Source organism: Phyllostomus discolor, chromosome 5, assembly GCF_004126475.2.
Source record: "Phyllostomus discolor isolate MPI-MPIP mPhyDis1 chromosome 5, mPhyDis1.pri.v3, whole genome shotgun sequence".
Classification (NCBI taxonomy): Eukaryota; Metazoa; Chordata; class Mammalia; order Chiroptera; family Phyllostomidae; genus Phyllostomus; species Phyllostomus discolor.
This window is the reverse complement of record NC_040907.2, coordinates 21,437,477-21,463,317: the sequence shown is the minus strand read 5'-3', so window position 1 is coordinate 21,463,317 and position 25,841 is coordinate 21,437,477. Positions and strand designations below refer to the sequence as shown.

General features: G+C 48.9%; 1 protein-coding gene across 3 annotated transcripts in view; it reads left to right on the top strand.

Moving 5' to 3' along the window:
• PHC2 (polyhomeotic homolog 2) overlaps positions 1-25,841 on the top strand; it is a 91,523-nt gene that overhangs the window by 26,206 nt on the left and 39,476 nt on the right. The window contains exons 2-6 of one of the 3 annotated variants that reach the window (XM_028511637.2): positions 18,224-18,430; positions 21,052-21,210; positions 22,177-22,254; positions 22,687-22,851; positions 24,656-24,808. In XM_028511637.2, coding sequence (XP_028367438.1) covers positions 18,278-18,430; positions 21,052-21,210; positions 22,177-22,254; positions 22,687-22,851; positions 24,656-24,808 — 708 coding nt within the window. In that variant the 5' untranslated portion in view covers positions 18,224-18,277. The remainder of the gene's footprint in view (positions 1-18,223; positions 18,431-21,051; positions 21,211-22,176; positions 22,255-22,686; positions 22,852-24,655; positions 24,809-25,841) is intronic. The other 2 variants (XM_028511638.2, XM_028511641.2) reach the window with 2 other exon arrangements.

The window sequence follows — 25,841 nt, the reverse complement described above, 5'->3', positions numbered from 1 at the left end:
TGAAACATTCTCTCTAATGCTCCCTCCTACCAGTGAAGTCAGTGCTGTGATCGTTCCCATTTTACAGATGAGGTTAAAGTGCACCCCAGATCACACAACTGGTAGGAGACAGCGCCGGCATTCCAGCCCAGCTCATCTGATTGCAGATCCCTCACCTCACCACTGAGCCCAAGAGCAGCAGGGCATTCTCAGCCCTGGCCTCGGAAGAGAACACTGCAGGGACTGCTGCGTCACAGGGCTTCCTCCTACGTGCACGCGGGAGGGGACACTGCTGCCTGTCAGCTCCGAGTGTCTCCCCCGGGAACACGCCTCAGCTGGCAGGCCTATCCTGGGCCTCAAATTTCCTCGATAATTCTGAAGGGGTCTGACCGCAGCAATATCAGTCATGGGCAGGACGGCTTCTTCCCTGAGCCTCCTCTGCCCCTCGACAGGAGGGTCCGGTGGCCCTGAGCAGCACTTAGATTGTGTCAGAGGAAGGCCACGGGCCTTAACAGGCCACATCCATTTTCATTTACCTTCTGAAAGAAGATTAAGGAGAAAATTCAATTTTGCCTAATGCTGCCCCCAAATGGCTAATTTATATGCTAATTAGCAAGATAAGAATCGATGAAACTGGTAATCAATATGATATCCAAGGCACCAGTAATGAAATTCATTTTGAGATGTACTGCCAGTGGAAATGAAGCAATTATGCAGAATAAATGGGGCAGCTCGGGGAATAGGGGCTCCATATTGCACTTGACTGCATTAGTTCCCCTTTTACTCCTCCCCTCACTCTTTCCCCACCCCTTTGAAATCAGCTGTCCATTCAGACCCATCTGCTGGGGCACGGCACACCAGCCTCTTTCTCTGTGTCCTTAGAGACTTGCATTGTCCCTGTGGATCTGTGGTCCGCCAGGGGAAAATGGAGCTAGGGAAAATTACCGTGTCTGTGAAGACTGTTGATTTAAGGTTTTCCAATTCTAGAGCATAAGCATAATTACCATATTGCCCAGATTTGACAGAACTGTCCTGATTTCAAATATTTTGTCCCATCAGGCCATATGTCAAATGATGTATCCTATGCAAATCCAGTGCGAAGTAGGCCATATCGTGGCCACGAGACGTAGCCTAACTCCAGGAAGTTTTGCTTCTACCTGGACATTTATTCCAGGGTTTCAGGATTGTTGCCTTGTGTGTGTGTGTGTGTGTGTGTGTGTGTCTGTGTTGGGGGTAGTGATTGCAAGCGTCTCTGAGGACTAAGGGCACAGCAATATTCATGTCATACTTTCCAACTGAGATAACTGAAATGTATCTCTTATCCCAGGGTCTGCTCATTGGAATCACCTGGAGAGCTTTTCCCAAAAATTTTGTTATAAAAATTTTAAACATACTAAAAGTTGAAAAAAATATGCAGTGAATATTGTATCTTATCTAGATTTTACAATGAACATTTTACCATACTTATCAGATTTTTTGACTGTTCATCCCTCTGTCTATTCACCAGTCCATCTTCTGTCTTTCTCATGCATTTCAAAGAAAATTGCAGGCATCAGTATATTTCACTCCTACACACATTAGCATGCATGTCATTAACTAGAGTTCAATATTTTCTAGGTAAAAGTTACGTACAGTGAAATGCAAAAATCTGAAGAACACCATTCTCTTAAGTTTTGACAGATGTGTACACCAACGTAATACAAACCCCTGTCAACACTCAGAACGTCCCCATTACCCCAGACTGTCCTCCATGCCCTCTCCCAAGTCACTCCCCACCCCCACTCCACACTGCCAGGGGCAGCCATCGCTCTGACTTTTTCCACCAGAGAGTGGCCTTTCCTGTTCCTAGACCTCCATGTGAGCAGAAACATTTAGTGTGTGCTCTGTGCAAGGTTTTTTCATCCAGCGTAGCATTTCTGAGACTGACCCATATTGCTGCCTGTATCAGTAGTTCGTTCCTTTTTATTGCAGAGTAGCATTCCATAGTACAGATGTACCACTTTTTTAGCTACTGTGAATGAAACTGCTAGGAACACATCTGTACGAGACTTTTTAGGGACCTATGTTTTCACTGTACTTGAAGAAATTCCTAGTAATGGAATTTCTGAGTTACAGGGTAGGTGTATGTTTAGCTTTATAAGAAACTGCCAGATTGTATTCCAAAGTTGCTGTGCTCTTTGTGGGAAACTTCTAAAAAGCACTGCCTCCCTGCTCACCTCCAGACATTACTAATCAATTCATTGGTCTGGAGGGGGACCGAACATGGATGTTTCTGACACGCTCGTCTGGTGGCTCTCATGTGCCACCAGAGGTAAGAGTCACTCAAGGGTTAACATTTAACTCCAGGGGAAAGGCCTTTGGGCAAAAGGTTGAGATATAGTATTTATTTATTTATTTATACTGCAAAGTGGCTTTCTGCTGCTGTCCCCTTTTTTCTTTTTACTACTCTAAAGACTTGGTCACAGTCTAGGATGATCTAGACATCACAGTGCAGACTTTAGAGTAAAAACACCTGCCTTTTAATTCCAGTTTCATGACTTTGTAACTACATAACCTGAGCAAGTTACTCAGCATTGTTTCTTCTGTAAAAGGGTGTGGATAGTACGCATTCCACAGTTATGAGGATAAAAGTGCCTAACTCAAAGAATTGTCTGAATTTACTCTAGGACCAGGGTGGGAATAGAGTTATCGAACCCTCCCGATGAGTGGGATTCCTTAACTCTGCCTCTCTGAGCAAAGGCAGGCTGACAGCGCCTTTCTCAGCTTCCATAACATGGCTCCGCAGGGCGAGGCTGTGCACGGCAGAGGTTGAAGAGCGGGCCCCACCTTCCTGTAATGATTGCACTGTAATTGTCTCGTCTTACAACTATGTGAAAACGACAAGTCGGCAGGCTAGGAGTCCACTTGCTGTCCCCGGGTAACCAACCACATGCCTTTGGAAAACTGCCGGCTGGAGTCTGTGTTAAGAGAACAGTGAGGAGCAATCCAGCAGCCAGGGCCACAGTTTTTTCTTGCCTTCTTGCTGGATTCCTTTTGGGCAAGGAATCAACAGCCACAAAAAGAAAGCACTGAAACCTGACCCCTCTCATCTGAAGCCTGGCCACACTCCCAGAGGAGACGGACCCAGACCCTCTGTCTTCCGAGTCCACCTTTTACGGTGCCAGTCCAGATCCCAGTGAACTGCCCCTGGGTCCTACAGAACGTCGGTACATGTGGCTCCTGAGTGTTTACATCAGATGCTCAGTACTTGTTGGGAAAACAACAACCACGTCTCTTTAAGGGTCTTAAAGAGTGAGGTGGCCTCTCTCATTGTTTGACCGTTTGCATGAGGATTTGCCAGTTGGCCCCAGGAAGAACGCAGCTGTGAACAGTGGGCTTCCCCGTGTGAGACGGGCCAGCATGGGCACAGATGAGGCTCTTAAATTAGACTAGAAATGCCAGGTCTTAGCTTCCTGCAGAACAGAATGGTTGTGGAGGATTCTCCCCATGTCCTCCACAGACAGCTACTGAGAATACAGCGGCCTTGGCCTTCCTGGAAAGTAGGCTTTCCAAAGTATCAAGGTTGCTGTGGGCTCCAGTCCTCAGTACAGAGATCCAGGGTAAAGAGTGGCAGCTAATGAGTCTGTTTTCAACTTTTTTACCTCCCTAAGTGTCCAGGGAACCTTTCTGCCTTTTTTAGGGGGGCACAGGACTGAGAGGATAAGGGAAAAAGAGATCAGACAGCCTGCTATCTGAGGCACATGCCTGGCCTCAACAGTCCCCTTTTGGGTTGGTTTTATTCTGTAATGTGTCCCCTGAGAAGACAGACTGAGCAGCCTGGGTTACCCTGCAATTTCTCCAAACTATTTGCATGAAATACTGCAGGCAAAAAGGCCAGCCCCTGATTGGCTGTTGCTAGGTAACAACATAATCATCGGGAAATTAGGCTGTCCTTTTTTTTCCAACCCAGAGTACGTGTGTGATTGCAGCATTGTGCAGGAAGAGAGAGGGAGTGGAACAAAGAGAGATAAATGGGATGGTCTTGAAGGCGGGGACGCCACAGCCACAAACCTGCATCCCACGGTAGGACAATCTGCTTTGGGTTGGGCTTTTTACTCAGTCAAGCCAATATTGGTGCAGCTTCCTTTTTATAAGAATGACAAAGCTGTTCCTGCAGACAGCAGAAACAGAAGCTATGGAAGCAACTTTGACATTTGAAGTGATTTTTAGAAGCAGGAGGCAGTGTGTAATATATGAGAAGGACTCCAAGAGAGGATGAATAAGTGAATGTGTCTGGAAAACCTGCATAGGCGGATAAGGATCCATTAGCATGTCTGTACAGTTCCTGAGAGGAACAGAACGTGAGAATGCGCATGTGAATGAGGCGTGTGACAGAGAGCAGACAAGCATGCTTTGAAATGTGGAGGGAAGCCCCATAAACTGAAGTTCAGAGTTGTGTCTGTTAAAACTCTGCCAATGTTTAGGCATGTGGTCCTACTGTTATTCAGCCAGAGAATCCTCAGCCTGCCTTCTGGGTGGTTGGACTTGGCAGATGGGTGAAGAGTGAAAGGAATATGAGAGAGCGTGTGTATGTGTGTATGCGCATACACACCGAAGCACCTAGTTCATTTTCAAGAGTGTACGTAGAGCCCCAACAAGTGCACGCTACACCTGGACACTTCCACTGGGTAATTAACATTCATGAGACCATGACTTCCCTTTCCCTTCCCACTAGACCCAGGTGGCTTTCCCACCTCTAACCTCCTTTATCTTGTCCTCCTTTTGAGTTCCCTAGCAATGACCCTGCCCTTACACTAGACTCTCAGTTACCACACTGCATACCTCACTGGCTTGCTACAACCACAGGCAAGCTAATTGCCTTTTCCACTCATCGTCTGCCAGATTAATGACTTCTCCTGTGTCTGGTTGCCCATAGCCTCCTCTGAGATTCCTCTGTCTACTCTCTCCCTTCTATGGCCTCTGCCTCAGCCTCTCTGAGCTCCACATCTGAGTGTTTAGAAGTCATTTAATTCAAATGCTAAAATAGAAACACTGTCTTCTTTCTTTTTTCTGATCAAAGGAGATAGTCCCCGGCATAATGCAGCAGGGACCATTTTATAGCACTGGTAAAAATACACCCGAGGAGCAAGACGTACTAATTAATACATGAGAACAACTCCAAATGAGATGAATAAATGAGTGCGTCTGGAGGTATCCAGAGCGAGACAGAATGTGTACCAGTAGCCGAGACTCAGAGGGGAACACCCTCCCAACCGTACAGTCCCCCACAATGACTTGCTGCCTCCAGTGCACGAGCCTAATAAGCTCTCGCCCTGGAGGCAAAAGTCATCACCAACTTACAGTGGCTCAAAGCCCCTTTCTGAGCATGCACACCAAATGGAATGAACCTGGTGCTCTGCAAAGCATCCACGCCCTGTGTACAGATATAACAGACTCCTCAAGACAGGGCTCTCAGAGAGTAGTTCCTGGACCAGCATCAGCAATCTCGGGGTGGGGCCCAGCAATCTGTTCTGCCAACCCTCCAAGTGATTCCCATGTATGCTGTCATTTGAGAACCACTGTAGACCTGAAAAACTGTATCTTTGATAAGTTCCCAGGTGATACCAGTCTTTGAAAACCTCTGCTCTAAGAATAGAAAATGTGGGGCAATGTATAATTGTCTTCCTTCCGCCTAGAATGCCCCCTCCCCATTTCCAGAGTCCCAGTCAAACCTGTCTTTAAAGACTCACCCTAAATGAAACTTCTGATTCAACCAAAAGTTATCACTTTAGGCCTTATTACGTTTTCAGGGGTCAGTGAACTTGGGCCCACAGGCCACAACCTGTTCGTGTAAAGTCCTGGGACTGATGGCTTCTCCTACATTCTTAAATGATTGGGAAGGGGAGGGTCAAATAAGAATGTGCAACAGAGACCATATGCGGTCCACAAAGCCTGAATGATTTACTATCAGGCTCATTACAGGAAAAGTTTGCCGGTTTCTATTATACTTAAATTTATTTATTTTTATTTATTGCTGTTCAAGTACAGTTTTCTGCCTTCCCCACCACCCCTCCCCTCCTATTATATTTATTTATACTTTTCTTATTTCTCCTCTTAAACTGCTAACTCCTTAAAAGCAGAGTTGATATCTGAATCGCTTTTATATTCTCTTCAGTGCCAAGCGTATAATAATTGTTCAATAGAGAAAAGATAGACAGATGAATGGATGTATGTATGGATGGATGGATGGGCGGGCAGATGGGTGGGTGAATGGATGGCAGCTGGGTGCGCTATTTGTGGGTTAACCAGTGTTGTGGGAGTCCAAAAGAGATCTACTTTTCCACTTAGCCACTTTGTGACTGACCCATCCAGGAAGTAAGGACAATAGTTTCCTCCACTGTGAGTAAGTGATGAGAATCAGGAAGGTCATACTCATGGAATTTACTCTTCATTAGTAACTAGGATGATGAAGACATTAGGAACTGTTCTACAGCTTGAAAAACAAGATTAACATTCAGAATGTCTAAATATGTTCGTTTAAAAATAAGCAAAATGCTTAAAATACCAGTTGGATTTCTGGTAGTAAGAGATTTTCATGGAACCACCAGTGTGTGAGAGATGCCAGAGGTACCGCTGCATGCGGGATACCTGCCATGTGGCTGCTCGGCCTCAGCTCAGATGCTTCCACTGACGTGAAACTCACTTCACAAAGCAGCCCACACCACTTTTTAACAGCTCCAATGGTTAGGAAGTACATCTCTTCTTTAATTGAAATCTATCTCTTTACGATTTCCACTCTGTAGTCCCACTTCTGCCTACTCTAGCTATCAAAATGAGCTACCTAAGTGTTATAAATACAAGAAAATAAGTAGGGTAAAGTTAGACTTGACTGGAAAGAGTGGAAGATTAAAGGGGATCTACCCCATTGAGGAGGTTTTCCCCTGCAAACAGTAAGAGAATGGATTAGAAATACAAGAAGTTAAAGGGCAACCGATATGCTAAAAGACAAAAAGCAAATGCAGGAGTATAAATGAAATCCAACATAGCATTCCAAATACCATAGGAAGCAAAAGACTGGTTGGTGGTCACAGCAGATCATAGGCTGACCACAGACTTGCAATATATTTCTAGAGAGGAATGTTAGTAGCACTTAGAGGCCATTATTTGGGACAAATGAGGGAAAGAAGGCCCCAGAGCTGGGCCTAGGGGACCCAGGAATTGCTTTGTGATTCCAAAGCTCTGAAACAGCTGCCTTGACAAGTTGCTGAGGCAGAAGCAGAGCAAGAGAAAGCCTCTTAGGAATGGCTGAGTCCTCTAAATGGTGGGCTGGGCCAAAGCAGTGAGGGCCCACAGAGGGAACTGCCCCAAGGAAGGTGGGAGGGGGAGGTAGGGAAACGAAGCTGAAATCTCAAGCTATATGCCTGTTCACAATGTAATGTGGTCTTAATTTTACTCCAAATACCTTGAGAACTGATAAATCAATCATCGCATGAAAAATAGCTCCAGCAAGAAGGTTTGTTGATCACTTACTTTCTGGACTTCTAAAGGAGTTTTACTGCACAGAACTTGGAGTTAAATGGGGAATTTAATATAGTAATAGCAGTCACTGACTAGCTTCTAGTCTCTTGCTTTACCCCTTCCTTCCCAACACACATAAGTACAAGAGTACACATGTATGAAGATCCCCTGCCCACACTCACATGCCATGGCTGAGTCCATTCTGGTTATCACTTCTTCCAATTATACCTGAAGGTGGGGTTTGTTTGTTTGTTTGTTTGTTTTTTCTTTTCTTAAGAAGAACATTCCTAAGATCTGAGAATGGGGCATTTTGAACTCTGGTTAAAAATTTATAAATAAGCCTGGACTAAGAGTTTGTTTTTACAATTATTAATTGTAAAGGATTAAAAGCCCAAATTTTTTAGTCTTCCCTTCTCCATACTCAAGTCACTCCCATACTACAACTGAGACATGAGCTCTATATTCAGACTCTTCTGGTTTATGACACTTAATAGCTTTTGATCTGGGGAAGCTCACCACCTAGAACCTGTTTTCTCGTCAGTAATTACTGCTCCAAAATGATGCTGGGAGGACCGATCAGGCAAAGGGAGGCTGATATTTATTCAGTCCTGTTCTGTGCCACGCATTATGCCGGGCATTTTGCTTGCATTTTCTTACTTACTATTTTCAATAACTCTTAAAAATCTGTAGATTAACTGTTTACAGATGAGGAAACTGAGGCACACAGAAGTTAAATAACTTGCCTAAGATTTCCCAACTGGGGCAGAGGAAGGAATCAAAAACATTCAGAGAAGTCTGAATACAAAGCTCCCTCTTCCCTTTAAAGTGTGCTACCTCCCTGAGACTGTGCCCAGCATGTAGAGGGCTTCAGGGAAGGTAGGAATCCATCATATCTTCCCTCCAAAGGACTCTGGGGGCAGTTGCTTTTGTCTTGTATTACCTTTCAATTAAATAGTTAAAAATGATTTTATAAACCCTGCTGACAGGACCAACTTTGAATTTAGATGAGATATGTGAAAGTACTAGGGATTAATATCCAAAATTTATAAAAAACTCATATTACTCAACACCAAAAAAAATCCAATTAAAAAAATGGACAGAGGACCTGAATAGACACGTCTCCAAAGAGGACATGCAGATGCCCAATAGACATACAAAAAGATGCTCAATTGTCACTAATAATTGAAGAAATGCAAACTAAAACCACAATAAGATACCACCTCATACCTGTCAGAAAGGCAACCATTAATAAATCCATAGATGACAAGTGTTGGTGAGGGTATGGAGAAAAGGGAACCCTGGTGCACTGTTGGTGGGAATGCAGATTGGTGTAGCCACCATGGAAGAGTATGATGATTCCTCAAAAAATTATAAATAGAACTGCCTTGTGAGCCAGCAATTCCCCTTCTGGGGATTTATCTGAAGAAACCCAAAACACTAATTGAAAAGAATATATGCACCCCTATTCCACTGCAGCATTATTTACAGTAGCCAAGACATGGAAGCAACCCAAATGTCTGTCAATAGACAAGTGGCTAAAAAAAGCTGAGGTACTTATAAGTATCCACAATGGCATACTACTCAGCCATAACAAAGAGTTAAATCTTATTTGTGGGGCTTTCAGTCAAGATAGTGGCATAGGCAGATATGACTCGTCTCTTCACACAACCACATCAAAATTACAACTAAAATACAGAACAACCATCACTCAAACTGTCAGAAATTGAGTTGAATGGAAGTTGGACAACTATGGAATTAAAGAAACCACATCCATCCAGACTGGTTTCCACACTATCCAACCACACTACCAAGACAAGGAGTCAAAGCAGCTCTACCTACTACATAGAAACAAATCCAGGGAGGCTGCCAAAACGAGAGGACAAAGAAATATGGCCCAAATGAAATAACATATCAAAATTCCAAAGAAAGAGCTAAATGGAGATAAGCAACCTATCAGATGGAGAGTTCAAAACACTGGTAATAAGGATGCTCAAAGAACTTAGTGAGGACCTCAACAGCATGAAAAAGATCCAGTCAGAAATGAAGGATACACTAATTGAAATAAAGAATGATTTATAGGGAAACAACAGTAGATTGGATGAAGTCAAGAATAAAATCAATGATTTGGAACACAATGAAGCAAAAACAACCAATAAGAACAACGAGAAGAAAAAAAAATCCAAAAAGATAAGGATAGTATAAACAGCTTCTAGGACAACTTCAAGAGTTACAACATTCACATCATCGGGGTACCAGAAGGAGAAGAGAAATAGAAAGATATTGGAAATCTATTTGAAAAAAATAATGAAAGAAAATTTTCCTAATTTGGTAAAGGAAATAGACAGGCAAGTCCAGGAAGTACAGAGAGTCCTAAACAAGATGGATGCTGAGAGGCCCACTCCAAGACACAATATAAGTAAAATGCCAAAGTTTAAAGATAAAGAGAGAATCTTAAAAGCAGCAAGAGGAAAGCAGTTAGTTACCTACAGGGGAGTTCTCATAAGACTGTCAGCTGATTTCTCAAAAGAAACTTTGCAGGCTAGAGAGATTAGCAAGATATACTCAAAGTCATGAAAAGCAGGGACCTACAGCCAAGTTTGCTCTACCCTACAAATATTTCGATATTATGATTTAGAATCGTAGGGCAGATAAAGAGTTTCCCAGGCAAGAAAAAACTAAAGGAGTTCATCGTCCCCAAACCATTAGTATATGAAATGTTAAAGGGATTTATTTAAGAAAAAGAAGATCAAAACTGTGAATAATAAAATGGCAGAAAATACAAATCTATCAACAATTGAATTTTTAAAAAACAAACTAAGCAAACAAGAACAGAGACAGAATCATGGATACGGAGAGCATTGTGATGGTTGCCAGATGGGAGCAGGGTCGGGGAATGGGTGAAGAGGTAAGGGGATTAAGAAGTACAAATAGATAGTTAACAGAATAGCCATGGGGATGTAAATGCAGTATAGGAACTGGAGTACTCTAAGAACTTATACATATGACCCATGGACATGAACAATGGTGGGGGAATTGCTTGAGGGAGTAGGGGTTGCTGGGTGGAGGGAGGGCAGAGGGGAAAAAATCAGGACAACTATAATAGCATAATGAGTAAAATATAATAAAAAAGAGACACCTTATTTGCAATAGCATGGATAGACCTAGGGTATTATCCTAAGTGAAATAATAGAGAAAAACAAATACCATATGATTGCACTTATATGTAAAATCTAAAGAACAAAATAAATGAGAAAAATAAAATTGTAACAGACTCATAGACACAAAGACAAGACTGATGATCGCCAGAGGGGTTGGGAGGGGTGTTGGGGGACTGGGTGAAAGGGGTGAGGGGTGTTAAGAGGTACAGATTGGTAGTTACAGAGCAGTCATGGGGATGTGAAGCACAGCACAGGGGATGTAGTCAACGATATTGTAATAACTGTGTATTGGTGCCGGGGGGCACTGGAATTATCGGGGAACACTTTATAAAGTATATGATTGTCTAGCCACTGTGCTGTATACCTGAAACCAATACAAAATAATACTGAAAAAAAATTGTGAAAATACTAATAAACTGGAAAGTCCTAGAAATATTAGACACATCCCAATAAATACTCCAAGTGTGATTTCCAGAATACAAGGCAGGCCCTGGGAGAGTAAAAGCTGACAGGTTTGCCGTGGATTGACCCCCTGCTTGAGGTCACTCTTGTGAGACAGTCCACCAGACAGAAGGCAGTAGGAGCCAATGACCTTCATAAAAACTCACCGGCCCCAAGGGGCCTGGGCCGAGTGAGCACCGGTCTTCCTGCCTCTTGGGCCTGGACTTGCTGGCCTGGTTTCAGACCCCACACCTGCCATTTGCCAGCTCCGCGGCCTCGGATAAGTTATTGGACCTCTCTGAACCCAGTTTTCTTGTAGGAAAAATAAGGAAACAATTCTTGTATCATAGGGCTGTTTTGAGAAACAATGAGACTGTGATATGAAACACCCTTGACCTTGAGCAAGTGCCCAATAAATGGAGAGAACGACCATTTGCCAGCAGCAGGCCTTTTAATGACTAAAGGGTCACTGACACATGGAACAGAAGTCTTCTCCATGGGAGGCATCTATCCCAGGCCATCTCGCTCTTTCTAATCTCTCAAAGTCTGAGAAGTCCCGTTCCCTAATCCCCTCAAAGGGGAAGGCAGGGAGACTCAGGGAGGAAAGCCACCCTCTTGGAATACACTCTGGGCAGAGCATGCTCCGGAGGGAGCAGGAGGCAGGGCACCCGGTGCAGCCCCTGCTTCTCCAAGGCACTCTTGGCAAGTGCTCTAAAAGTGAGCAAACTTCTTAACCCCGAGTGCTACACATAGTTACATGATACCTGCAGAGCCCCTGGTGGGTCTGAGGTATAGCCCAGTTTGGGGGGCGTTGAACAAGCCGAGAAAAGAAGGCTGGTGAAGAATTTATACAGTTCCATGCGCTGGAACAGGGATTTTGAAACCTATCTGTTTCCTGTGATCCCCTGGCTCCGTCATGCTTGTCAGGAAGTGGCAGTGGCGGAGAGACTAGCCTGCCACACTAGAGTGCAGCATCGGGCCAGGCCAAGGCTGAGACGGAGTGGCAGTGATGACGAGCTCTAGAAATAGTGAAGGCGTGTGAGTGTGCGTGCGTGCATGCATGTGCATAGACGTGCTTTGTGGAGAGACTTAGTATCGAGAGATTATTTTTTATTGTCGTATAATTAATATATATTATGTTAGTTTCAGGTATACAATATAACAATTCATTATTTGTATATATTGCAAAATGATCACTACGGTAAGTGTGGTTAACAACCATCACCACACATAGTAACAGAATTTTTTTCTTGTGAGACATTTTAAGATCTGCTCTCTTGACAACTTTCAAATATGGAGTACAGTATTATTAATCATACTCACCACACGTTCCCAGGACTTATTTTTCTTATAACCTGAAATTTGTGCCTTTGGAGAGATTTTTATAGAGATCTTTTTTGTAGCCTTGGCTACTAAGATTACTATGTACAAACCTCAGGAATACATAGCTCTACTGAAAATAAACAGGGAAGAATTGACTGAAACCACAGCATGAAGAATTTACTGTCACTAGATATAAAAAAAATATTTATCTAGCTTGGAGGTCATCGATGGGAAAAAAGGTATTTTTGCCATAGTCCAGGCCACAAACTGGGCAGCTTAAGAAGCGTTCTAGAGACCGGAAGTTCAAAATCAAGGTGTGAGCAGGGCCCTGCCCCCTCAGAAACCCTTCCTTGTCTCTCCCTAGCCTCTGACACCAGGTGTTCTTGGCTGATGGAAACATAACTGCAGTCCCTGCCCCTCTCCACACGGCTGCCTGCCCCTGTGGGGGTCTGTCTCTTCGCCTGCCTTTCTTGTATAAGGATGTCGGTCGTATCGGGTTAGAGGCCCGCCCCTTTCCAGTCTGCCTGATCTTAACTGATCACACCTACAATGACCCTGTATCCAAATGAGGCCACGTTCTGGGGCCCTGGGGGTTCGGACTCTAACATCTTTTTCCAGGGGACACAGTTTAGTCCGGAGCAGGCAGCATTTGAAGCGGGAGAGAAAAGGAGGTGGATCTAGGGTGGGGAGACTGTCTGGGCAATCAAAGCAACGTGTGTCCTCAAGCTGGGCGCCAACTTGACGTGATGACGGGTCCGCGTCTGCGCGTGTGTCTGTCTGCTGGGAAGCCAAGAGAGCAGCGCTCTCTGTAAGCCCCAAAGTAGAAGTTCTTTCTAAAGAATCCTGAGTGATGTCAATGATAATGATGACGGTGGCTGCGATGACAGCAGTGAACGGCTACTGTTTGCCGTGTGCCAGGTACAGGTCTACCTGCTTTACATCTATTAGCTCGCCTACTACAAGAACCCTACAAGGTGGTATTGTCGTCCCAGTTTTACACTTAAGGAGACTGAAGCCTTGAGATTTTGTGACTTGCTTGGAGTCACAAAACCAGGGGGCTGAAGTTGGAGCCCAGACAGTGTGGCTCTAGAGCATCTCTTCTTAGTCCCTGTCTAGAGACTGACCCTCTGTAAATCTTATGTTCCTAAAGGGTCTTCTGGAAAAGCTGCCCCCCCCAAAAAAAAAAGACCAAGATTGAGATAGGTAAAACAGGCCATGGCTCTTTATAAAAAGATTTTTAAGTGTGACTGTGACCTGTGACAAATGACAAAAAATAACTTATGGGATCCTCGCTACTTACTGTGGTTAAAGGGATTATTTTCCAAACCCCAAATCAGACTCACACCCTTGCCGTCTATCACATGCTCACTATTCGCTAAGTATTGTCCTCAGTGCTTGACGGACACCTCACTGAACCCACCAAACCACCCCAGGAGGGAAATGTGATCTCATTTTACGGCTGAAGAAACTGAGGCCCCGAAGACGACATTCCTCACTCAAGGATACCCGACTAGCGGTTAGAATTTGAAGCCAAGTCTCTCTAACACAAACGCCCGTGCCGCTAACCAATAAGCTACAGGTATACCGTCAGCCACACGGCTGACATATGGAAATGGGCTGGCCACAGACCACGGGCCAAAACCAGCTGCCACATTTTTTGGTAACTCGTGTTCTATTGAAACACAGCCACACCCTGCTTAGGCCTTGTCTGTGGCTGTGTGTGCACAGCAGAGTTGGGTAGTCATCACAGAGACTGTACGCATGCAAAGCCTAAAGCGTTTGTCATCTCGCCCTTTACAGATGAAGACACGGGCTGTCCAGTTGCCCGGTCTCGGGGCAGTGAGACTGCAGCTGCCGGAGTCTCGGTCCCCAAGCACTCCGCGTTTGCGTAAGGTGGCTCTAACTACGTGTTCCTTCTGAAGGGGATCAGATCCTCCTTTTTCCTCTCCATATTCTTCAACCAATCAGCAACCAGCTTATAGAAACACTCCATATAGTCTGCCTTCTCTAAATTACGGAAGAGAACGATGAGGTGTCAGAAAAAGTTTGTCCATTTAAACGTGTGGGTTCTACTTCACAATGAAATCAACCTGCTGTGACGCTAGGACTGTGTGGTCAGTTCCAACTGCTTGCCCTTCGCTTCCATCTTTGTCAGCCCTCGTTTGTTTACTTCGCTTTCTAGAGAACTGTTCAGCCTAAAGGAGGCAACAAGCAGAGGATTGGGGAAAGGAGGGGCTTTGAGGGGGGTTGAACTGAGTGCACTTGGACCGTTTGCAGTGTGTCGGTAGCCTCAGCTGCTAAAGTCACAGTTAGATTGGTGTGCATCAGAATACTTACGTTTGTGCTGCACGTGGGGGTGTAAGGAGGTCTCTGCTCTGGCCCCTAGGTCTAGAGAGCCCGAACAGTGCTTTTATTGCCTTATCCCTCGGGCAGAGAAGCAACCAAAGCGGAGAGGCAGAGCCATAGCAAAGGAACCCCATCACTCTGCCCTTTCAAAGACTCCACACGCAAGCCACTGCAGGAATGATAACACCAGCAGCCTTTGTGGGGCAGGCTAGACCTCTCATTTCCTGGCAGTCTCCGATTGCATTAGGAGAAACCCCACCCCACCCCACTCCAAGGCTTTAAGCTCCTTTTGGAGAGCTCTGTTCTCAGTGTCTAGCCCCTCTACTTCCCTGGAACCTCTGTCACAGCCATAATCCGCAGCAAATGGATTTCCCTGACCCTGGGACAAAGGCTTAGTGTTCCCTAGACTTGGCGGCTCCTGGGGGGCAGAACCATCAGCATTTCTCCAGCTGCTGGTCACAGGCCCTGCAGGCCGCAGAGACGGTAATAAGATCACTAGCCAAGCCAGTTACGGGCAGCACATCACTCAAGCGGTCCCTCGCTGCTGGGAGGGGAAAAAGGACTACAGGCAGAATCACGCGGCCTCAGATCTTGGGCTTACACAAGAGCACACGGCGAGTTGGAACCCAGAGGAAAGCAGACTTTCAGTTCTGGATGTCAGCCACCAGTCAGCTCTGGCTGCGGTTCATAGCGGGAGTCCACAAGGCTGGTGGCCTTGGGGGAAAAATAAAAAATTAGTCAGAAGGAGGAGAAGGGAGGAACAAGAGTAGGAATTAAAAGGAAATTGAAAAGGGATGTGTAACATGCTTGAAGCCTAGACACTGAGAAACTCTAAGAGCTCAGATTTGCTAACGTGGCACCCAGCACTGGAGCGTGATGAGAGGCCAGATACCGCAGAACCCCCTGCACCCCCGCAGACCAGGGCTTTGAGCAGAAGGGTGGTGGGAGTGGGGCGGCCCTGAAAGCTCGGGTTCAAAGAGGGGAACTGTAGCAGAAAAAGTTTGAAAGCTACTATTAATGTATAGGTTCATGGTTCCTAATTTTTTTTTCCTACTCAAGTTCCCTTCCCCTGGGAGACCAATGGGAATGTGACATATGGCAGCTTCAGATTTCTCCTCAGGGCAGACTTCAGCCCTGTGCTTGAGTAACTCCCCACCACGAGCCCAGCAGCTTTTCTGAGGGTGTCTGCCATGGGCACGCTGCCGGGGGAGAGGCAAAGGAGCCCTCCTCCTTGAGTGAGTCACTCTCCCAAAAACGGGACAGCGTGGGGAGCACTTGCTGTCCTTGCCCGTGCAGCTATTTTGTACAGGAATGCCATTCCCTCTTTAGAGTTTTGTGTGATTTTATTTCTCAACAAGGATCTGCCCTAGCTGCTGTAAGAGAAAGAAAGAAAAAATTAGAGCTGAGGCTTGATCATCCAGAATGTTGAGTCCCCTACCCTCGATTTGCTGTGGCTGCCTCCCTGTTTTCCCATTTAGTTTTTAATGTTGACAGGTACTTCGGTTGAGATTTCCTGGGGTGGGTTGAAAGCAAGAACTGAACCCCAATTCGGGTCAGTGTTTTGGGCAACAGAGGCAAGGCGTTTGAGAGGAGACCTTGGGGGTTCCATGTTCGAACATAACTCTCGTTTACTGGCTTGCTGCTTGACGATACTTAAAATTTCAGTTGACCTTTATCTCTACAACTGGTTTGTCCATTCTGCAAGATCAGCAATTATCCCTTCTACCACTTTCTATCCAGCCTACCCTTCCCTCCCTAGAACATAAGATATGGTGGATTTTAAGGTGTTTCATTGATTCCTGCATCATCATGATCATCACAAGCACCTTAACAAGTGAGTAGCCATAACGAGGCCCAGAACTGAATGCATTCCAGGATAAAGGGAATTCAAGGACAAAGGCCTTGCCCTGTGCCAGTAAAAGCAGACGTCCAAACATTAGTGGAAGCGCCCTGAGGGACCCAGGTCGTGAACGCTGTTTACAGGCTGGTACACTGCCTTGGAAGCCGTGTGCCTCCGAACTTCAACTTGCTGACTGCCAACTGGGAGTGGCTCAGATCTCCTTACCCACAATATTTCTGTCTTTTGGTCTTCACCCACACTTCTTTTAGCCGAAGTTGAAATCCACCCAGTCTGAAACAGGCAGCCTTGAAGGATGTTGACAACCCCAAACCGGGCAGTGTGGGAGAGATGATAACAGAACATTGACACTTTAGTTCTTTGTGCGAATCCGTGCTCTCATTTGTGTGAAAAATCGTGTTATTTTCTCCATTTATTGAACTGATTTAACCTGCAAGCAGAGAATCGAATGTGTGTGATGGGATAACAAGTGTTGTTTTTTGATGTCGGAAGGAATAAGGTAGAAGGAAAAGCTGATATGTAGAAATGAGGATTTTAGGAATCGCATGAAAGATGAAAAAGAGAGGAACTTGAACTCAGAGCTGGGTATGCCTTTCTCACCACCCCTGCCTTCCCTCCCAGCCCCTCTTCAATGCCAAACACATTGCCTCGAGGGGATGGGTGATGTCCAGTTCTGAATCCGGATCACAGGATGGTCCCTGAAGAATTCCTGGCACTCCTTAATGACTGCGATAGGAGGTTCCAAGGGGCTGTGCCATTTCCACACTGGAAGAGGACTGACCTGTTAGAACCAGTGGGAATGAGGCTGGGGGCAATTTTAATGACCACACAACAGCCAGCGCTCATGGAGCACTCAGTATATATCCGACACTCTGCTAAGCACTTCGTATGACCATTAGTTTACTTAATCCTCCCAACAATCCGTATACTCTTACATCGGACAGTTAAGAGACAGAAGGTTAGAGAAGTGTGACTTGCCAAGATTTCCCAGCTAGCAAGTGGCAGAGCCAGGACACAAACCCAAGTCTTTCTGATCCCCAAATCTGCAATTTTAACCAAATTGTTCAACCCAGTGCCCTCCTCAGCGTGAGGCCAGAGAGCACTCAGCAAGCACTTCACAAAGCAAACAGAGACTCCAAACATGCTCCAAGCCCTTTCGGCTTTCCAAACAAAATACACACTTCAGTTTGTGTCACTGCCTCCTTATCTGCCTCTTTCTCTCATTCTGTTCTCTCTAGATTTTTAATCCCATTTCTTTCAATAACTGGCTGTATACATGTGGATAAATAATTAGTTGGCTGATGTTCAGTCTCTCCATCCCAAGGAGAAAGGGGTGGATGGAGTGAGAGGGGATCCCTAAGATCATTCCCAGCAGCACCTTCCTAGGAAATCTGCCTCCTTGGCTGAAGCAGAATAAATAGGTCACAGACTTTACAATCAGGCGGACCTGATTGCAAATCTCACCTAGTGAGCCCACCTGGCCCTGTCCTTGTGCTGACAGGTGTGTCTCAGGACCTCCGTTCAGAAGTGGTCCCCACCACAGGCTGATGGGAAACTCACGCACATGTGTGCCTGCTCTAGTCAGGGCTTTAACATTCCACTTCTGCCTTTCTCCTCCCAGCACCTGCCTGCTCTTCTGCCATCTGAACCCCCTGACTTTGCCATCCTGCAGGCCATGGAGAATGAGCTGCCAGTCCCCCATACATCCAGCGGCGCCAGCGCCCCCAGCGGCGCCAGCGGGGTCAATAGCAGCAGTGGAGGAAGTGGACGGCCCGCCGGGCCCCAGATTTCCGTGTACAGCGGCATTCCTGACCGGCAGACCGTGCAGGTGAGGTTCCAGCTGATCTCGGACTGAATTCCTTGATCACCTCCAGGGCGAGCCAAGGGGACGTGTCAGCCTGGCCTGCTGGGACAGCCGGCGCGCAGCATCCGTGCACGGTCAGAGGAGAAGTGAAGCTAGATGGGTCCAATCAAGGAAGTTTGGGGAGGGTGGGAATACCCAGCAGACCCAGAAATGTCCTTCTTACCTGCTGATTCAGATCCCAGAGTGCTTCTTGGGGAGGACAGGTCTGTGAGAGCGGAAGGAACAGACACGTCAACGTCACAGCCGGAAGAAAATGACTGAGGCGCTCAGCCACAAGCTGGGCCCATTCTCTGAATGACCATTTCCCTGCAACAAATAGGAATTCCTGAAGGACAGAGGACCAGAAATAGACCCCCAAACAATCCTCTGTCTCTGCAACTTTTCACCTTCTTCCCTGAAGCGGCAGTCTGCAAAGTGTCATCCCCGAGGCCGTCCAGGTGGCGACACACTGTTCCGAAATGCAGTTGCAACCGTGGATTGCCACCCGCTGTGTGCCCAGCACTGCACAAAGCATTTTACATACTTGGTTTCTCCAGCGTGAGAATGGTTATTATTAGGCACAATCCTATAGTTCAGGAAATGGAACCTCAGAGAAGGCAGAAACTTGTCCCAGTCACTCAGGTGAAGACAAAAATGCTGAACCTAATTCTCCCTGCCAAAACCTGTGTCCTCAACCAGTACAATATCTCTTCAATTCCTGGATAAAACAGGCAGAAGAGAGAGATCACAGCTGCGAAGCGTTTGCTCTAAGTACCTACCCTGTTGCAGCTTAGACGTACTAGACAAGCGGGCTCATCCTGCTTTGGCCCGAGGCCCAGACTAGGGGATGGAGGAGAAGCCACAGCAGGCAGTGAGAGGGCCTGAAAAGTCCAGTTCAAGAAAGTAGCGTCAGATACTCTTGGATCTTGCCCTCCCAGTTAGCTCTGCCTCACACTCAAAACCAGGTTTTCTGCACCCATCTTTGCTGCCCCTCCCCATCCCCCCCAGCCTCTGCCACTGCACGCAGGATTGTAGCTCTCGTCTCTAGCAGCTAACGTTAGGATGTGCCCTCAGCACAACTCTGGGCGACAGAGATATGGGGTTTCTGCTCTGGCAAATGGCATGGCCCTCAGCGGTGTTCCGGGTCGAAGCCACTTCCCCACCCGCGTGCTCCCTTATACCCTCTAGTGAGGAGGAGTTGCAGGGTCTCTCCTGCCGCTGTCGGGACTGCTGGGAGGCACTTTTTGGAGCTGATGAAAATAAATAGGTTTAGGCAAAGGGAATAAGGAGACTGGATTCTGGGGGGAAACAGAAATGAAAAGAACTGAGCTCATGTACACTGAGTCCTTAAGAGGGGAGGCTACTCAGAAGGGAGGGTGTGGGAGCTCTGGGATGGGGTAGGGGGATCTAGGGGGATCCCAGAGCTCAGGCAGACTCTGTGAGTCAGCCTGTTTTCACAGTACCCCAAACCTGAGGCCACTGGTTATTTGGCCGTAGTCCTGGAAACCACCACGCTAAGCTGGAGAGATCCAGACTGGAGGCTCCCTTGCTGGGGGGCAGCACCCAGGATTGGGAGCAGCCCTGTGGCCAGGGATTCAGCAGAGCTAAGGGCAGGAGGTAGGCCAAGGCATGGCCAGGGCTCACCAAGTTGGGAAGACATGGTGGGAGGGTGACCTCCTCCCATCAAGGAGAGGGAAGAGAAGTGTCTCTGGGGCTCATGAGAAAAGACAGAGGACTCAGGGCTGGGGGAAGCATTGCTTTTCCTGGAGGGGTCAGAGTGAAGAGCAGAAACCAAGAGCAGTCTTTTGTCATCGAGACAGTGGCTCATCCCGTCCCATCAGGAAAGCAGGAATGGCAGTAAGGCCAGGGAATAGGAGTTGGTGGCTCAAAAGAGAGAGCAATAGAGAAAGGAAGGGAAAGAATATGAGAGAAATACATCATCCCTGTGGCACTGGCCGGCTCTACAAGCCCCAGGGGGCCTTTTTTAAAGGCTGGCAGGACTTTCCAGGCAACTACTTTCCAGGAGACCCTGGGAAGCAGCCCAGGGCTGCCCTGAGGCCCCAGGGGGAAGGTGTTGCCCTTGGGTAAGTTTTAGTTGGCTGGCGTGTTGCCTGGGCTACAGTAGGCCCTCCTCCCCACCTGCTTCCTTCTCTCTGCCTTGTTGAGCTTTGGTTCCCTCTGTCATCATCTTCCCTGTGCTCCAATCACCCTAATCTGAGGCTGAAGAATGGCAGGGCAGGGGAGTGTCATTGGCATGGGACACAGTGTCGCTGGAGGCTCAAAGGACTTCTATCTCCCTCAGCCTCCCCACCACCCTGAGAGTGAGTCAGAGCACAGTGGGCTGCCTTGGAGGCAAGGGCTGCAGCCGACACAGGGCAGACTGTCCCAGGAAGCGTGTGTGCCACAGAGATGCAGGGGAGACAAGGCAGAGCCGGCTTCCCTCCTTCCTGAGAGCTGATTGGTTGTGGTGGTCATAGACCTGGTGTCCTTCTCTGAGCAGCTGGGGAAAGATGGGGTTGACAGGTGTTGTTGCAGAAGGGGCGGGTCTGCAGAGGTGAGTAGTACACCTGCTGAGAACGCTGTCTGCCCCACCCCCACACTCTCAGGTGATCCAGCAGGCCCTGCACAGGCAGCCCAGCACGGCGGCTCAGTACCTGCAGCAGATGTACGCCGCGCAGCAGCAGCACCTCATGCTGCAGACGGCAGCACTGCAGCAGCAGCACCTCAGCAGCGCCCAGCTCCAGAGCCTGGCGGCTGTGCAGCAGGTAAGAACGAGGGGCGTGCTAGCACATGTGCTCCATGCCCTCTTCCTGGACACTCACAGACGTAGGTGTGGCTGTCGTTGGCATCCTCGGACAGATGAGGAAAGAGGCGCTGGGAGGCCAAGCACCTGGCCCTAGGCCACACAGCACATGAGGGGAGGGACTGGAGCTCCCAGGCCGCCCAGCCCGAAGAGGAGGACTGAAGGCCTTCCTCACCATGTCACTGCACCACAGGGACGGGGCCAAGGGTCAAGGAGGCCCACAAGAGAAGGCCACTGTCCACTATGCTTGCCTGTCTGCCATCAGTGGCTGAGAAAAACTCTTCATTCATTCACTTTTTCAACAAAAATTTTTATGCACCTACTGTATGCTAAAGTGTATGTCAGGCCCTGAGTGTATGGTGGACCTGTCTTCTCGGAGCTTACAGTGGGGAGACAGCCAGTGAACAGAAACCCAAACAGAAGGAGACAAAGTGTATCAGTACCTCAGCTGTGACAAGCTCTGTGAAAGAGCGGACCACTGCGAGTGACTAACGAAGAAGGCCCTAGGTTAGGCGGCCAGGGAAGGCCTCTCTGCTGACACCTGAAGGGTGACACGAAGCTGGCCACGGGGGGAGGGTAGGCTGGCATTCCAAACGGTGTGTGCCGCTCTCCACATCGGGGCCCAGACGTGACAGAGTGGGGAGCAGCGGGGGGCCCAGAGGGCTGGAAACCTGGCTGAGAACCACAGGTGACAGTTTGAGTGCTGACATGTTGGTGCTTTGCCTCACATAATCCCACAAGGTAGACACTGTCGGTCTCCCCACTTTACAGATGAGGAAACTGGGGCACTTGTTTAAGGTCACGCAGGTGAGGCAGAACGGGGGTCTGACCCCTCACCACTGCCCTGTAGCACTTCTGTGGGAGCTGAGAGCCTGGAGTGTGACTGGGGAGACCTGGGACTCAGGTGATTAGAACTGTTCTTTCCTAGGCGAGCCTGGTGGCCAACAGACAGGGGGGCACTTCCGGCAGCGGCGTGTCTGCACAGGCCCCAGCCCAGTCGTCCTCGGTGAGTAGGATGGGGAGCAGCGGGCAGACCCCACCGCTCTCGGACCAGCTCCTTCCTCCTTGCCCAACACACAGCTGTGGTGAATCCTTAGCCAAGTAGAATCTATTACTGGAATCTATTACTCTGGCCAGAAAAAAAGAAATGCGTGCCCCTTCCTAAAGCTTGCTTTAATAACTCCCTGTCATCTTTCCAATGTCAAGGCTCTCTGCCCATAGCTCAGTTCTCTCACCATTGGATCCTCCCTGCAGCTGTCCCTGTAGGCCAGAGACGGGGCCGTACTGGGGAAGATCCAGAGCCCAAGGACCAGGGATGGTTCTAAAGGAGGCTGAATCCACCAAGAGACAGAAGAGGGGGAGAGGAAGAAATGGACGAGGGGCACAGAGTTAACCAAAAGAAGCCCCAGTTTCCCACTGCGCGTGTCTCTCTCCTCAGATCAACCTGGCAGCCTCCCCAGCGGCGGCTCAGTTCATCAACCGGGCTCAGAGCGTCAACTCAGCAACAGCCTCGGGCATCGCCCAGCAGGCTGTGCTCCTGGGCAACACCTCCTCCCCGGCCCTGACTGCGAGCCAAGCACAGATGTATCTGAGGGCGCAGATGGTGAGTTCCCAGCCCGGGCCACGGCTCAGGTGGGCCAGGGGAAACAGGCAGAGCATTTGAGAGCCGGGGGATTAGAAAAGGGTGGGGGTTAGAAAAGGGACGGGAAGAAGCACTGGGGGACACTTGGCAAGAGATAAGGGTGGAGTAAAGAAGGGGGCCCCCCGGGAGGCTGCGTGGGAGCTTTGCTGTAGGCTCAATGACGCAAGAACAGGTGGGGTTCCAGGCTGCGATGAAGTTACCCGTGCTGCCTCCTTCCCTTCCCCTCCCAGCGTGAAACAGAACTGTCCTCTTCTGATCAGAAAACACTTCCTAAAGTTAATTAGACTAGAAAGTGCAGGAGCCCTTGCCCGAATGGTGTGTCACTCCGCCACATGGGACGAGCAAACACACGAGCACGTGTGTACGCTACAGGAGTGGGGAGGGGGTCTCGCCTCACCGTGACGGTCCTTGCTAGTGCTCCAGGGCCAAAGGGGCATCCCACTCAGCTGGTGAAAGCGGCAGCCAGCTTCAGGACGTGCTGCTGCCTCCGCTGCCCTCCCAGCTGGGCCCCCATTCTAATCAGGGCCCCCCTCTCGGTTGTTATCAGGTGGGCTTGTTTGGGCCCAGTGTACTCAGGACGGCATCAGCCCTGGACATGCATGTGTGCTTAAAATCTCTCCTTTACACCTGTCCCCAAGGGTTGCAAAGGTCCTTAAGAACTTTAGAGGTTCCTAAGATTTAGAAGAATTTCCTGGGAAAATGGCAGCACGCCCCCTAGGAGGCAGTGGCATCTAACGGCTCTACCCTGGGCTCAGCACAGCCTCACACCTCCCATTCTGAAGAGTTCTCCCCTGAGCTCCTTGACACTCAGCCCTGCACGGACGGAACAGTCCTTCCCCTCCCTTTGCTCCTGTGCCCAGAATCAGGCACCTGGATCTGTCCCTGACTCTGAGTCCATTGTCTGAGGTGCAGCTGCAGTCCCAGGCGCTAGCTTAGACACACAGCGTGGAACAGACTTCTGCCTCCCTAGGAGCCAGGCACACGGCCGCATCGCGACACTGCCCGAACCCGCCTTTGCCGTCAGTTCACCCACTGCCGTGCCCTGAGCCACGGCCCCCGCTGGAGGCCAGGAGCCTGTCTGCCTCCCTCCCCAAAGCAGAGCACCCGCTCACAGGGATCTGGGGGAAGCACACTCTTGGGACACCAGCATGTGCACACCGACACCAGGCTAGACTCTCGGGGTCACATGGCCTGCACCCCATGGAAGGAGATGCAGACACAAGCGAAGCTCCAGGCATTGCTTCCTCTACCACTGTTGTCTGTGAGCACTCGCGCACACATGCATGCGTGCACACACACACACACACACACACATCTAAGCATGACTGAAAAATGACCGAGTCACCCCTTCCGCAGTTGAGCCCTGTTCTGACCCCGACCTGGAGTCGGAAGTGGGTTTGACCTAGACGGTGGTCCTAAGGCATCTGTCTCAGCCCAGGATCCCTGCTCCCAGGATGCGGCGGAGACAGTGACTCTAGGATGTCCTGCGAATGCAGGCCCCCTCTAGGGCGAGCCCCCCACAGAGGCTTCTGCAGTACAGCTGACCTGGGGACAGCCCCAGAGCGGCTCTCCCTCACCACCCCTTTCACTGTCCAGCCTGGGTCCAGACGCCACGAGCCTCTTGAGATTTTCAGGGGATCCCCTTGGACTCCGTCCCTTTCTTGCCTCCCTGTGTCCCCGTATCTGCTCCCTGGCTAAGCTGTTCTGTCCTGTGGCTGAGCCCACGTTGGGCAGGTAAAAGGCGCCTCGTTTCCTGTGATTCCAGGCCCAGCCAGGTAACCTGGTGCAGGTAGCTAGGAGCCTAGGCGGCACTGTTCCTTTGTCCCCTCAGCTCATCTTCACGCCCACGGCCACCGTCGCTACTGTGCAGCCTGAGCTCGGCACTGGCTCCCCCGCCCGGCCCCCTACCCCTGCCCAGGTGAGGATTCCATGCTTGTGGGAGGGCAGGGGGGTGGGCACCCCCACAGAGGGGTATTGATACTGGGTATGGGCCCACGCCCTGGTGGAGCTTTGAATCTTTGGCAAGGCTGGGACCTTCTAGGGAAGCCGGTGGGAGACGGGACAGCCCAGTGCTCCCAGGCTTGCTCCTTCACTCCCCGTTGAGAAGGCCTCACCCTCGCCTGACCCTTTTCCTGCAACAGAGGTCAGGAGCCGGAGAGCAGCATGCTGAGGCGAGCGTGATGGCCGGTGATGGGCAGGTGGTCTATGCTACCTTTGTACCTTACACTGTGCCTCCCCAGTGTACTTCTGCTGCTGTTGTTGCTTTTTTAAAAAAAGGTTTTATTTATTTATTTTAGGCAGAGGGGGAGAAAGAGAGGAAGAGAAACATCCATGTGTGGTTGCCTCTCCCACTCCCCCTACTGGGGACCTGGCCCCCAAGGGCAACCTAGGCACGTGACTCTGTGCCCTGTGACTCTTTGGTTTGCAAGCCTTCACTCAGTCCACTGAGCCACACCAGCCAGGGCTGTTGTTGCTTTCTAAATGGAAAATCCCACTCGGATTACACATGCCAGCCCCTCTAGGAATCAGGGAAATGGCATGGAAGGGGGAGCAAAGATGAGTCCTGGGTCCCTACCTTCTGTTGGGAGCACACAGATACCACTGCAGCTGTAAAGGTTCTATGGGCATCGGGGACAAGGAACGCCCCCCAGGCCTCACTCCCTCACCCCCAGCTGCAGAATGGGGACCACAAGGAGTGGCAAGATTGTCAGATTTCTCAGATGAGAGTCTGGCACAGCCTCTGTGTGTCCAGCAGAGGGCACCAGGGACCAGGTTGAAGGAGCAGGCCCAACAGGGTGTAAACCTTGCTCTGAGGACAAACCTTTGCCTGGCGGCCTTGCTGGCCTTTCCGTTTTTCCCTGGCCTTATCTAGTGTGGCAAGCCCCATGCCCTGCTGTACCTGGGAATTCGTCCTAAGTGGTGTGCATCCCATCCTCATAGTTCAGGAGACG